The 13,914-nt window shown below is 45.6% G+C and overlaps 1 protein-coding gene across 1 annotated transcript in view; it reads left to right on the top strand.

Annotated features, from left to right (window-relative positions):
- Positions 1-9,787, top strand: part of LOC107188010 (developmental protein eyes absent) — a 53,042-nt gene extending 43,255 nt beyond the window's left edge. The window contains exons 5-10 of the mRNA XM_015576226.1: positions 2,088-2,173; positions 3,156-3,480; positions 4,964-5,062; positions 5,985-6,215; positions 6,922-7,017; positions 8,640-9,787. Coding sequence (XP_015431712.1) covers positions 2,088-2,173; positions 3,156-3,480; positions 4,964-5,062; positions 5,985-6,215; positions 6,922-7,017; positions 8,640-8,890 — 1,088 coding nt within the window. The 3' untranslated portion in view covers positions 8,891-9,787. The remainder of the gene's footprint in view (positions 1-2,087; positions 2,174-3,155; positions 3,481-4,963; positions 5,063-5,984; positions 6,216-6,921; positions 7,018-8,639) is intronic.
- The last annotated feature ends 4,127 nt before the right edge of the window (positions 9,788-13,914 follow it).

Genomic DNA, 13,914 nt, shown 5'->3' with positions numbered 1-13,914 from the left:
CTCGGTGGACGGGTAGGGGACCGGGCAACCCGGGACCAGATTCACCCCATAGTCCATTATTACCCGTGTATTGTATTGCTTAACATTGACTCAATTGCTTTCGAATAACGCGAACGGCACGGCTCGACTCGCCTCGCCGGGCGGCGCGCTCGCGTACGTTTTCGCCCTCTCCGGGCATCAATCGAATTATTCGATTTACTGCTCTTTTCGAAGGGGAGGGGAACGGGAGTAGAAACGCTGACCTTCCTTCCGCCATAACTCAACCACTGTCAAATCTGTCAAGGACCAGTAACCGTAATATCGGAGAAACTACAAGAATTTGCGTTAGACAGCATACACCGGGCAACCCGCGTTGAATTTATAGTAGACCTTTCCACGGATCCCTCCATTCTCGACCTTTCGGTATCGTATAAATTCAAACGGCCCTACGAAATACATCTCGATTTTTCATCTCTCTATTTAAAAATCTCCTATTAATTCTTTGAGAAAAAAAATTTTAACAGTTCTTATTTCCACTTGAGACTAGCCGCGAGACACCAAAATTTCTCACGGCAGTATCGTAGTATTTACAAAATTTCCAGATTCCGTGATGTATCTGTGTTTACATATCTATTTTTGTATGTTTAATTGAATTATGGGACACCAACTCTCATAATAAAAGAAAGGGAAAACTATTATTCTGTGTGGTAAAACTAATTGAAAATGATTTGTATACATACTGATTCCGTAACTTTCATTATATCGTAACAGAATAATCAGTTACACTGTTCGATCAATCATGAACTCTGGTCGAATACTTTTTACCGGTAGTGCATTCGTAGTCGTGACTAGTGGAACTAAGACCTAATCCATGAATACGAACCTTTCGAGATCACCACGGATTCTCTACGTTAGACACCGAAAATATATTCACCGCCACGGGTTCGTTAGGATTAATCGACTTTTAATTCCCGTCTACCCAATTCCAATTCTTACCTATTAAACGAACTCCCGAACGCGTCCGAAACTCTAATGAAATCCTCGCGCAGCAGCGTCGGCGTGCCCGTGGCAAATGTTACACGAAAACCAACGCCCGACGAGGTAGCTACCTACCAGAGGGCACGATTAACTCGGCCGATCGAATCGTAAAATTCAAGCAAGTTCATGGAAACCCACGATATACCCGGTGTGCCGTGTTTGAAACGAGAGAGGAGGTGGTAGGGGGTGAAGAGTAGGAGGGGATGGTGGGTTTATAGCGGTCCAGGAACAAACCCTGCCGGTCGAATGGTCGGGACCGTCGGCCGGCCGGACAATCACAACTTGACAGGGAGGTTTAACGAGCCCTATGCTAGGTACTCCACCCATCTACCCTCGGATGGTCATTTAATTATTCGAGATACCCGAACGTTGGACCATCTACCCCCCCCCTCGAAACGCTCGTCCGTTTTCCCTCCCTCCCCGGCTTGACTCTGGCTGGAAACGTTGGTCAGTTTCATCCTTCTTCCACCCCCCAACCCCTCCCCAACCAACCGACCTCGCGGCGGCCACTAAAAGGGTATACCGTTGACCGTCCACATCCCACCCTCCTCCTCCACTCATCCACCCAACCCCTAGCCAGCGACGGTACCGTCAACTCGTCCCACGTGCTTGTTTCTATATTAAACCGCTGGGATGGCCGGGAGATAATAAAGACGTATAATGGAATCGAAATTGTTTCTCTATCTATCAATGCCATACACACCACGTCTACGCGCTGCGGCCAGCGGCGGCCGTTCGCGCAACCCCGTCCGACAGATTCAATTTAGTTTCGTCCGGCCACGTTTAATTTGTGTCTTGATTCCTGGGTAATACGCGACCATCGGTCGCTACTATACAACACCCACCCCCCAGACACATCTGACACAGATAGCAGCGTGGATCGCGCTGGGAGATCGTGGTTACAGGAACGTTCGTTTCCGTCGTTCGTGTGTTGTTGATTATTCGACGGTGCGATACGCGGATGAATAAGAGAGTTGGGTTTCGATTAAGAGGCACCGGGATAAGGGGTATCGTTTAGTATTCGGTGGGTACAAAGGAGGATAACTGCAGTACGGTAATTTTGATTGCAGACGACAACCGAGACCTGAACGATCATCCCGAGGACGACCTGAAGAGACAGAGGAGCAACTACAACGGCGACCAATTGTACTCGAACGTAAGTGTCTGGGAATTTTGGGTGGAATTGTGACTGTATATGGTGGTGTATTGTCTTTGTGGTTGGGGATGAATATTTGATGTAGGGTGGCTAGATATAACTGCAATGAGAGAATTTTAATCCTTCTATGGAAATCCAGAAAATGGTTTTTAAAATGAGGTACTGATATTTTTCAGATGGTAATTTGATATTTTTGTGAGAATTTGTGAACTTGAGAACACTCTTTTCTCTTACCCAGTTTTTAAAAGCTTCATCTATCTAACTCATTAAGCTAGCAATTGTTCATATTAAGTCATATGAAAAAGCAGGACATCTGGAATGATTGCGTTCGAAAATAATGTTTATAAAATAGGAAATATTGGGGGTTTCAAACGGAACCCAGCACCGTTGCTGTAGTCCAGTAGTTGCTGTAGTACTTGTCACTAGTATTAATAGTTGTATCAACATCACTGTACAAAAGTTGCAATATAATTTAAAAGTTACAATTTTAGAACTTCTCCACGCACGTCGACACAGAAAATCATCTGAAGCTTCAAGCTTCCTCTGAAATCCACCACCATCCCTATCAACAGAAATAAGATTCTCGTAAATACCTACTTTCTCTCACCAACCTACAAGAACAAAAATGATCATACGTCTAAAGATCGCTTATAGTATAAATCAGTTCCCACAGCATAGACTGACGTCAGAATGTTCACAAGATCTACGCCTAAAATCCACATTTCTCATCTCGATCTTCGCCACTCATAACTCGTGTTCAAAGTCAAACAACCTCCGTCTACTGGGTAGCATATAACAATAGAATCCCGTACCGAGTTCTCAAGTACTCCCCATCCCTAAAAAGAAAAAAAGGAAAGAAACGAACTCGAGCAAAGATTCAAGGAAGCTCGACACCTAAGTCAATCTTAACCGTTCCTCGTGAACAAGTAGCCCGTTCTCCCGGCACACGAACTTTGCCTCAAGCATCCGCCTTCTGTTGCAGCTGTGGTCGAGTAAATGGAGCATCAAGGACGAACACAAACTCCTGAGCGAGCTCGGTGGCGGAGGCGGTGGTGGCGGCGCGACCGGCGGTACGAACGGCGCTGGAAACGGAGGAGGTGGCGGCGGTGGAGGAGGTGGTGGAGGTGGAGGAGGTGGCGGAGGTGGTGGTGGAGGTGGTGGCGGCGGAGGTTACTACGAACACGGAGGATTCCCCGGGAACGCGATTGCCACCTCCGCAGAGCTCTACGACTCCCTGGGCACCATCAGCACGATGACGCAGGCGCAAACGCCCCATCTCTACACCCCGCCCATAGGGGGCACCATAGGTGAGCTACCAGATTCTGTCTCTTACTCTCTCTATATACATCTATCTCTCTCTTTTCAACCCTCTGGCACCCTCCTCTCTGTCACCCCTCCTTCGCACAAAATCCCGGACGCAGTGTGTGTGTATGCGTGTGTGCATCACCGAGAACCTCTTGTATATAATGCCCCGTGTACCAAACCCCCGTATCGCGTCGACCTACCAAACCACCATCGTCTCTCCCTACCTTCACGACCACCTTCCTCCCCTTTCTCACCGTTCTCTAATTCCTTCTCTTCTCCCGACTCACTCTCCACCCTCCTCTCTCCCCATTCCCACCTCCCCCATCTCCGTCGGTTCCCTCTTCCCTGTACGCTTATTATTGCGGCTTACGTCTTGCTTTGCATACCCATATCGGCTAAATACATGGCTTTAATAATGCATGAGCTGTGCTGAGCAGCGGCCAACGGTGCCAGAAGAGGTGGCGGAACACTCCGCTTCGTGGTGATCTCTCCACGGTACTTTTCAGGGGTGTATCTCTTACATCACAATCCTCCCCCCCTCCCCATAACTAGTATACCTACACCCTACCCAGTCTTTCGGGCACTTCACTCGGACCACTTTCGCTTACGACACCCGCAATCCCTGCGTAGCCCGGTGGAAATAGGGTATATCATCCTTTTATTCTTCAATCTCTAACCGGTCCTTGTTTTGTCAGTCTTCTAGCTTTTGATCTTTTTACTCACTCTCTTTCTCTCTCTCTGTCTCTGTTCCCTTTCACGTGTTTTCCTTCAGCCGTTTGGAACGGCGAACGATCGACGGCGGAACGTACAGGCAAAGACACCCCACGGAAAGTAACACAATTGAAAGGGCCGCGAACGTACACCGGCAACACGCCTGTGAAACACACGAACAGAACTTTCTCCGAGCTGCTAGCGGGCACGTGTTGCGAGCAATATCTCGGTCACGCCCGCGCTCGCGCGCGCGTAACAGCGTTCTTTTTCGTTTCGGTGGTTCACGGAATGGACGAACCGAGGCGTGTAACGGCCGCTTCATCTCATGAAATTCAATCGGGGATCTTCGGACGGGATCGAAGAATTTTTGAAGGACGACAGCCCGGGGGCCAAGTCGATTCCACGGCTTGCTGGCTTCCGCCGTTAATATGTACGAGCCCGCGAGCCGTTCCGTTCCCGAGATTCTTGATCGAGTTGTTCGCGAGAGACAAACTCCACCCCCTGGTTCGCGAGTCTCTAAAAGACCCCGGGCAGAAGAAGATTAATTCTTCTTTCTTTGGTCGCACGATCGAAATATCGACGATAGATATTAATTCGAGGAGCAAGAGAAACTTCGATGTCGTATCGATTAAACACTCCCTACCCATTGTCTCGATGATAAAATAGAGCTCGAAGATTGTAGTCCCGCGAATTGTATCGGTCGACGTTCCGCCTTGATCGCTAGCCAACGATACGAGAATCGCAAATAACGGAAACATGGGGATCCCTTAATAGCAGGTGGTACTTTGACGCCGCTCGCACCACTGACGATGCAAGAACTAAAATTGAGCCAAACATTGGACGGGGCTAACATGTCTCCTTACCACACCACCGGTGAGTTCGCCACCTCTTTAGTTCACTTATGGTAGCGTACACCTGTGCGTTACCGAATTACGATTTAATGCCTCGAATACACGCGTATCCAAAACTGATCCATGCGTATACCGTCGCTATCGGTGCGCGTTTCAAATATATACAAAAAAACATGTTCCTAGCGTATCCTCTATCCTCGAGTCTGACCCCATGAAACACACCCAAGACAAGTAACCTAACGAGTCCTCGATCCTTTGATAATTAATTCGAGACAATCAAGAAGCGCGATGAACAAACTAATTGCACTCATTTTTCCCGATCGAATTTGTAACGGAATCTGTTAAACATCCTCCACTCTCTACTCTTGTCCGAGTAAAACATTCCCACGATAAATGTAACTCAACTACCATGAAAAAAGAAACTTTCCATTGTAACGCCTACCGAAGATAATCCTAGAAAACCAAGATTCGTACTGTACTGAATAATACATCCATCATCCATATTCAGATCGGTACCGAAAGATGTTCAAGATCCTCTATTCTCTATCACCCACCTGAATAAAGCACTTCCAAGATAAATGTAACAGATCCACGAGAACAAGCAAAGAAACCACGTATCCTCCTACAAATGATAATTCGAGAAAGTCAAGATCCTTGATGTACGTCGTAATTGCGCCCCATTATACCTGTTCAGGGGATCGCATGTAGGCAATTACGGTTAGCTACTCTTCAGAGAAAGAGACCGTTGCCACGGTGTCGTTTCGTTTCACCGACAAGCAAAATTCCATAGAATCATCGTCACCACCGCCTTCGTACGATCCACCTATCCACCATCCCCCACCTTCCTTGGTCCAGACGACAATTTAATTAAGCTTTAGACGTAAGGCGCTGATCGTTAGCTAGTGCTTGACTCGAATGTCGTGTTGTGTTGTGCATGGCCATAGCAGAGAGCAGTACCGTCGCAGTGTCGTATGTCGGGGTGGGGGCCGGTGGGGGCGAGCAAAGTCCCCCGATTTCGTTGCAGAACGAGACAAACGCCACCCCCGCGGCCCCCAACACCCCTGGAGGCGATCCCGGACTGACGGTCTTGCAGCCGCCAGTTTCGCAGCCCCAGGTAGCATCTGCGATACCGCCGTACTCAACGATGCTTCCCAGTTTCGGACACTACGCCACCGGTGAGTACAAAACCGACACATACAGGCACACAGCCACCCCTCTACCAGGGGTGGGTAAGACGCGGATGCTGTAACCTTCTGCGGGGAACACAGAGTTCCCGCAGAGGGTAAGTCAGAGACCTGTCCCACGGCCTCTGACTTACCAGCTTAGCAGCCAGCCGAAAGTTGTGTAGATAAACGCAAGCTCTGTTGTTTGCTGATACGATCATTTTTGTTTTTCTATTTTAATCGACGATACTCATACTAGAGTCAGATACTCTTATAAAGAAAACTACAGCAAATCATCGATGAGTGTTCGAAAGCTCCTTGAACACTGACAAGGAGAGATCCCCAGGTGTAACGCTAACTTTTTAATGAGATTTATCACAGTGATAGATCTTGGAATTCTCAAGCCAATTATATTTGTTGTCACATAGGAAATATTCAATGTTCAGTGCCGAGGGGCCTTCGAGCACTCATCGACGATTTCCCGTATCACGTTAACTGCATAATCTCTAGTCGATTCAGAAACAAAATTTCCATTAACTTTCGAACCATTATCCCCGAACACCCTGTGTAAATCAACATTCCCGTGGTCTAATTCGTATCATATTCCTGTGTTCGACTAATACCAACAGTCGAGCTACCGTAATCATACAATTTAAATTCAACGAACAATTTCAGATATCCAATTATTTAACGTGTAAATTATCAATATTTTGTTTAGGTGGTGGTGACTACGCGTACAGCGCGGCGTATTCCCAATACTCGAGCGCGCCGTACAGCGGTTACGGTTATGGAGCAGCGACAAGCGGGTTGCTCAGTAAGTAAACAGTGAGTATGAGTGCCGATTAGATTAGGGTCAAACGAAAAATGCCAAGTGTTAACTCGTATAGACAGACCGCGTGAATCGAACGTATACACGAAACTGTTCGTGTCGGATTGTCCGCGTGATAATCGACCATCGGGGCCCAAGATAACGAGACTTCGAGGATCGAATCGTGATCTCGCGCTTTCTAAAACTGAAGAAACCCTGTTCCATTAGGTTTCGAGACACGGCCGAGGATAAAGATCGAGGGGCGTGGAGGGGCGGGGCGTAAAGCCCGCGGTGCACGCCGGTTTCAAATCGGCCCGCAATGCTCGCCCCGCGCATTTCATAACGGACGATTGCGAACACCTCGAAAGATCGCGATACCTCCGGGTGAAATGCATTCGGCGCATAAGAATGAACGGAATAATAAACAATTTTTTCTTATCGGACACGCGATACGTTCCCCGGCTCGTTCCTTGTGCGTGTGACGTAACACGGCCGCGCCACTCGACGCCCCGATGGAACCGAAGTTTCGCGAGTCGAACTTTTCCCCTTTTTAGAACGCGCCGTTTCGCAACACCACGGAATACATTACCGAGTTGGTACGAAAATAGTCTGAGACACGTGGAAAAAAAGAAATTTAAATTCGACTGTAAACCGTCAAATCAGCGATTAGTTTGTTTGAACTATTAGGAACAATCTGACCAGTCATTTTGATGGCGATCGAATTCGAATGCTGAAATTTTAAACACCCTGAACTGGAGCGATGAAGGGAAATTCAAATTGTTCCCGATATATGTAGTAAAAAACGATAGGGTTGTATCCTTGTAGTCAAAAGGATGTTGACGCAACTTTCACGTATACTTTTTTCAAAATAACTAGTCAGATTCCTCGATTCGACTCCCAAAATTTCTGCCTTTACTCCTGCATAGCAACTGTCCTCTTAAAACGCCCTTATCCCTTTAACGCTCGGTGTCACGTATACTTCACGTCTAAGAAATCATTTTTCCAGAGGTTCCGTCGTGCAAATACAGCGAGATGCACGTATTGTGACCATTTTTGAGTTAACTAATCGCAGGAAATAATTATTTTCCTGAAAGTCTGCGGACATTAAAGAGCTAAACATAAATTTTTTTTAAATTAAAGGAATAAGTTGGTTTAATACCTATATTTTCAACTTCAAAATAACTAGATACAACATATACAGGGTGTACTATTTAAATCGACTCACTGGAATACCTCCGAAACTTTTGACGATGTTAAAAAATATTCCGGACAAACGTTACATATGAATGCGCGGAGGCTCGTATGAAGGTCAATTTACCCCCTGATACCACCTAACGTTCTCGTCTGAAACATTTGTAATATCGTCAACAGTTTCGAAGATATTCGAGTGAGTCGATTTAAATGGGACACCCTCTGTATCATTCTGATTATTTTGGAATAATAATTTAAGTGTCTGAGCGTTAAAGGGTTATAGAGAACAAGTGCACCCGACGATTCTTGCACACTTGAAACAACCCCGAGTCCGCGTAGTAAAATACGTTAGCACATACATAGATTGAAACGCGAAATGGCATCGTGTACGGTCGTCACCGAACTAACGAGAGATCTCTCGCCCGTGGTTCTTCCAGACTCCACGTACTATTACTGTAACGGGGACACGCTGGCGTCTTCCCACAACAATTCGCAGCAGGGCGGCGGATGCAACAACAACAACAACAACAACAACAACGGCGGGCCAGAGAACAGCACGGACGTGGCCAGTCGCTCGCCATTGGCGGCAACCAGGGCGAGCAGCGGCGCGAGCGCAGCCTCGCCGACCGGAAGCGCGTGCACGAAACCGGATCACACGTCCACGCCGACCGATCTCTATCTGGCCTAATTGCTCGATGGTACAGGAGACCAACTCCGGGCAGAGTGTTTTCCTGGTGTGTGGGAACAACAACAACAACAACAACAACAACAGCGACCAGCAACCGATGGACGCCATATCAACGAAGAGCCACGCTGATATCCAAGCAATGATCTCTCTTATACTCTTTTTTTTTCTTCTCTTGTTTTTTTTTTCCTTTCTTGTCCACGGAACGAGAACACCGGGGGACTATTTTACCGAACACCGCGGCCCGATCGATAATTCGGGGAAATACGATCGGGACACGTACCGTTTCTCGTATGGAATCGCGAAAGGGACTGTCCGAACCGACACGACCAGACACCCCGCGGGCCGTTCTCCGGTGAAATCGACGATAACGAACTCTTTACACGAGCACCCCGACGACGAAAACGCAGTCGCGAGCCAGATAACATGTGTCGCCTTAAAGACGTCGTAAAGGCGTCTTAGACCTAAAATAGCCGTAAAATTGGCGTCTTTGAGGCGTCATGCGGTATCTAAGGAACATTCAACATTGTCGACCGACAATCCCGAGAGAGATAGAGACTTGGACCCCTTTACTCGACGATGAAATATTAACCGCGACAGGAACAGTTGGTGGATCGTGTATCGAGGATTGTTTGCATCGGAATCGGGGGCATCGAGATCGTGCAGATAACACGTGTGTATAATGGTTAATCGTCGTTGGACGAGGACCCGCATAAAAGGAAGACGCCTGCTAGGGATTACGCCTATCGTCGACGATTATCCGTGAGAATTTTCAACGAACGTCAACGACTCGACCGATCAGGGAGTTCGGGGTGTCTGGCCCCGAAGCAAGAACGCGGTCGAGCCGCGAGATTACGATGTTTCCCCTCATCAAGGCCCACGCGGACAGTGTCGGTACACACTCTGTTTAGAGTGCGCGTAACCAACCAAGTAGGTAGTTTAATTTAACGATCCTCAGTTAGAATAATTCCGAGAATCCGAACAGCGCGTTCGTGTGTGCCCGTGCATTCCCGACCGAAGCGAGAATGTAAAGACGAAAGAAATCCGACTACGGGCACATTCCTTCCGCGATGGCGTTATAGGACGTGTACTCGACATAGAGTATATCGTAGGACCGTAACCGATAAGTTTATTGAGATTTTTAAATCAGGAATCGACGTAACGATCATTAACTGTTAAGGATATTATATATATTTTTTGTAGAAACCAAAGACCACAGAGACACGGATCGCCGACACGAGTATTGTACTGGAGCCGCGCGTGTTTCACGCCGTAGCGCGACTCCAAACAGAGATATGGGCGGGATATACGCACGGTTTATTAAGCGGCGGTTTCGAGGCGACAAAAATACACGTTTCTGGGATCTGTAACACGATAAACACGCTCTGCGAGCGACGCGCTGGATCGACGGGCGCGAATCGTGAATTTCATGGCTGGGAAAACGTGAAAGGCGAAATGGTGCGCGCGCGTTAAGCGATAGGTTAATGGCGCGCGATCGGGGATAAAACAAAAGTCCCTGCCATTGACCGAAACTGCGTACGGTCGATCGTGGATCATTCGTGAATATTTTGCGAACACGTAATGAATTATTTTTTTTTAAATAAATCTCTAAAAAACACGGAGCGACTGGACTCCTCCGTAACGGTTAATCGAGCCATTTCTCGCGTTCAACGCTTCCTCGCGCTGTATCACGGAAGTCCAGTTCACTTCCGGCATCGCGCCGTGCGGAACGCTCGAAAAAGGCGCGCGATAAAAAAAGAACGTAACCATTCACGAAGCTCGTAATTAGCGTCCGGCAAACGGCATACTTTAATGAGATGTTACGTGCTCGCAATTTCTCGTTGATTAACGGACGAGAATGTTAATTTTGTAATCTTAATAAGGAAATTTATCGCTAGCGCCCGCGCACGTCCCGTAAAGTTGAATTTCCCGCGTATTTGTACAAGTATTTTGTAATTCGTTCTTTTTTTTTTCTTTTAATCTTTTAGCGTGTATTTATTTATCGATTCGTTTTCTATTTAATTTCGGGGTTGTACAGTATGTAAAGATGATTTCGTTCTGTTTTATAAGATACTTTATGCAAGTGGTGCAATGGATAACGTCAAAATACGACGATTTTAATTAACGTTTTTCATAATCATCGCGATCAATTAGAAGCGGCCAGATCTTCTCGGCGTCGTGGAGATTTATCAATGAATCGCGCGCACGGTCGCGCTCGAGAGATTTTACACTGTGAAATTGGTTTCCCAGCTCGCATCACAGTTATCTCATATAATTAACGAATTATTTTCGAGCGCATCGCTGCGTGAACGATCCAGCAGAGGGTCTACTTGAAGTTTCACGTTTTCTTTATTCCGTTCGTGGATATTTTATTCGAACGTGTGCATCGATCGCCCTGGCACGGTGTCTTTCACGGTTTCCGTCGACGTATTTTCGGTATTTAATTATCAATATTTAATTTCCAATTCGAAGGCTCGCGCGCCGCTAAAGAAACGTAAAAACGTTGTCGATCCCGAAGCGTGCTCGCATACACGGTTCAGATCGTTCATCGATCCGAGCGTCAGATCGACGGGAAACGCATCGAATCGATCGCGGCCGACTTTTTTTTTTTCGAAAATCTTTCACCCACGATCATGGAATATTTCGCCCCTTTCATCCCGATGTTGCGATCTTTTGGTGTTCGTTACGTTTCCGTCGCGAAGGACGAAGGATCGACAGCTGCGATCTTTAATTACCGATTAATTGCTGTTTCGAAAAAAATGTCGTATCGTAGCGTTGCGTGTCGTGAACAATGAAGAAACAAAAAGAAACGTGTGCAGAAAGAAACGGGGGGGCATGGAAAGCGGCGAGAGAAGGAGAAAATCGAATGAGAGAGAGGGAGAGAAAGAGAGGGAGAGCGTGAGCGAGAGATAGAGAGAAAGGAAAAACGCGATCCTGTTAGAAATTCGAGGCTGCGAGAGATCCGAGTTGTATTCATCCTCTGTTTCGCCGAACGTAGTAACCCTCATTGTCGCGAGGGGAAGAAAAACGTTAGCTTCGTCTTTTCTCGTTTGAAACGGTGTAATTTCCAGCACGATTGGTCGGCGATCGGCCGACGACGATTCGATCCGACGTTCTCAGCGCGATTTATACGATTGTCGGGGATTATGTAATTTTTCACGTAATTGCGTACATTTCAACACATTGTTACTCTATTACCTATTATCATAACGATGATTATTAATTATTCTATTTGCTATTATCGCTATTTTTTTTCTTCATTATTATCACACCCGATTATTATTATTATTATTCTAATTATTATTATATTATTATCATTATTTTATTATTATTATTATTATATTATTATTTAATTGCCTTTATTATTTATTAATTGTAAACGACGACCTATGTGTAATAAGTTTTGCCAAAGAAACCCATTGAGAGAGCAATATCGCAGTAAAACGTTTCCCGAGAACCTCCGTAGGATGGGAGGCGGTATTTTATTTTTTTTTGTTTTTTTTTTTTAAATCGAAGCGAACCGGGGGGACAGCACGACGACAACAATTGTCGTATCCGCGAATGGAAACTATAATGCATTGTCACGAATGGAAGAAGCACTTTTTCTGCGCAGCATTCAAACGAAGAGGATCAGTATCGCTCCTTTTCATACACGCACGAACATATACACACACACAGACACACGCGCGCGCGCGCGCGCACACAGACATACGTACCCACACATAGTCCCGTGAACAATTGCGAGACGCCCTGTATATGTGAAATCGAGACTTCGGCTTGGATGCTGCGACCCGCGGATTTTTTAATCGACGATAACAAAACAGTTTTTTGTCTTTTATTTCTCTTTCATTTCGTACACGTGTGATATTCTTGTTCCGTGCGCCGCTCTTGCCGAGTCTCGCTGTTGATACTTGCAAACAAAACTCTGTACATCCTTTTTAAATAAATATGAGGTTTATATGAAACCATACGTTCATTGATCGTTTACCTCTGACCCAATCGAAAGAGTGACTTTTGTTGACCTGTTACGTGTCTAATATTACTATTGTAGCACAGACAAAATATAGATTTATTATCTTATCGGACTTTGTGTCTCGTGTTCTATTTACGAATATCTCATTAAATATAATATTTGCGATGGGAGCAATTTTATAAGATAAAAATTATTAAGAAATACTAATATTCCGCGCCAACTATTCTTCGGTGAATATCTCAGTAATTAAGCCCTCAAAATGAACGTCGTTAGTCTCAAAAGATTCCTGAGGACTTAATGCATCGACCCAATACTGCAGAACCCCAGAATTAATTAAACTATATTATGCAGAGGCAACCCTAATTGCAACAGACTTCGATCGCATTTACACCGTTGAACGGGCATCATTTTTCTTCGTCACGCATTAGATTCGAAGTTTAAAGAACGTACATTAGTACTTCCTAGCGGCTTGGAACTAGTAATTACAATAACATTGTTAAAATCACAATTATTTGTAACGGTTTGCACTGTATTTCGTCAGGCGTACCCCGTTTAGTTCACTTTGGACAACTCTTCCAATGTTATGCTGACAGCTTTCGTCTTGACCAAGCATTCAGTTTGAAGCTGAACGAACGTAGATTAATCCCCTGTCATTGACAATAACAATAAACGACCAGAACACTTTTAAAATCGCATTTAATCACGGAATACCACTATTTTCTGGACCGGTGACGCCACCCGTGGCAATTCGCTGAAACTGCTAGCTAAATCATAACGACAGGTGAGTGAAAATTCCTAATGTTACGCAACCCTGTTACCATTTTAGTGTTAATACCCGACGTTACCGATAAAACGTGAATCTGAGTATTATTACCACAAATGAAGTGTTATATATTTCATTCATATTGCGTGTATCTATATGATTTGAGGGGAATAAAAATATCCAATGCTTCAGTTAAATTAAACAACAGATAAATTCAGAATATATGTAGTTTCATAAATAGTTTATTAAATCTACCTTTTGGCCGGACAGTTTACAATTTCCCTTGCAGGA

The sequence above is a fragment of the Dufourea novaeangliae genome, unplaced genomic scaffold (genome assembly GCF_001272555.1).
Source record: "Dufourea novaeangliae isolate 0120121106 unplaced genomic scaffold, ASM127255v1 scaffold109, whole genome shotgun sequence".
Taxonomy (NCBI): Eukaryota; Metazoa; Arthropoda; class Insecta; order Hymenoptera; family Halictidae; genus Dufourea; species Dufourea novaeangliae.
This window is presented reverse-complemented; position numbering and strand designations above follow the sequence as displayed.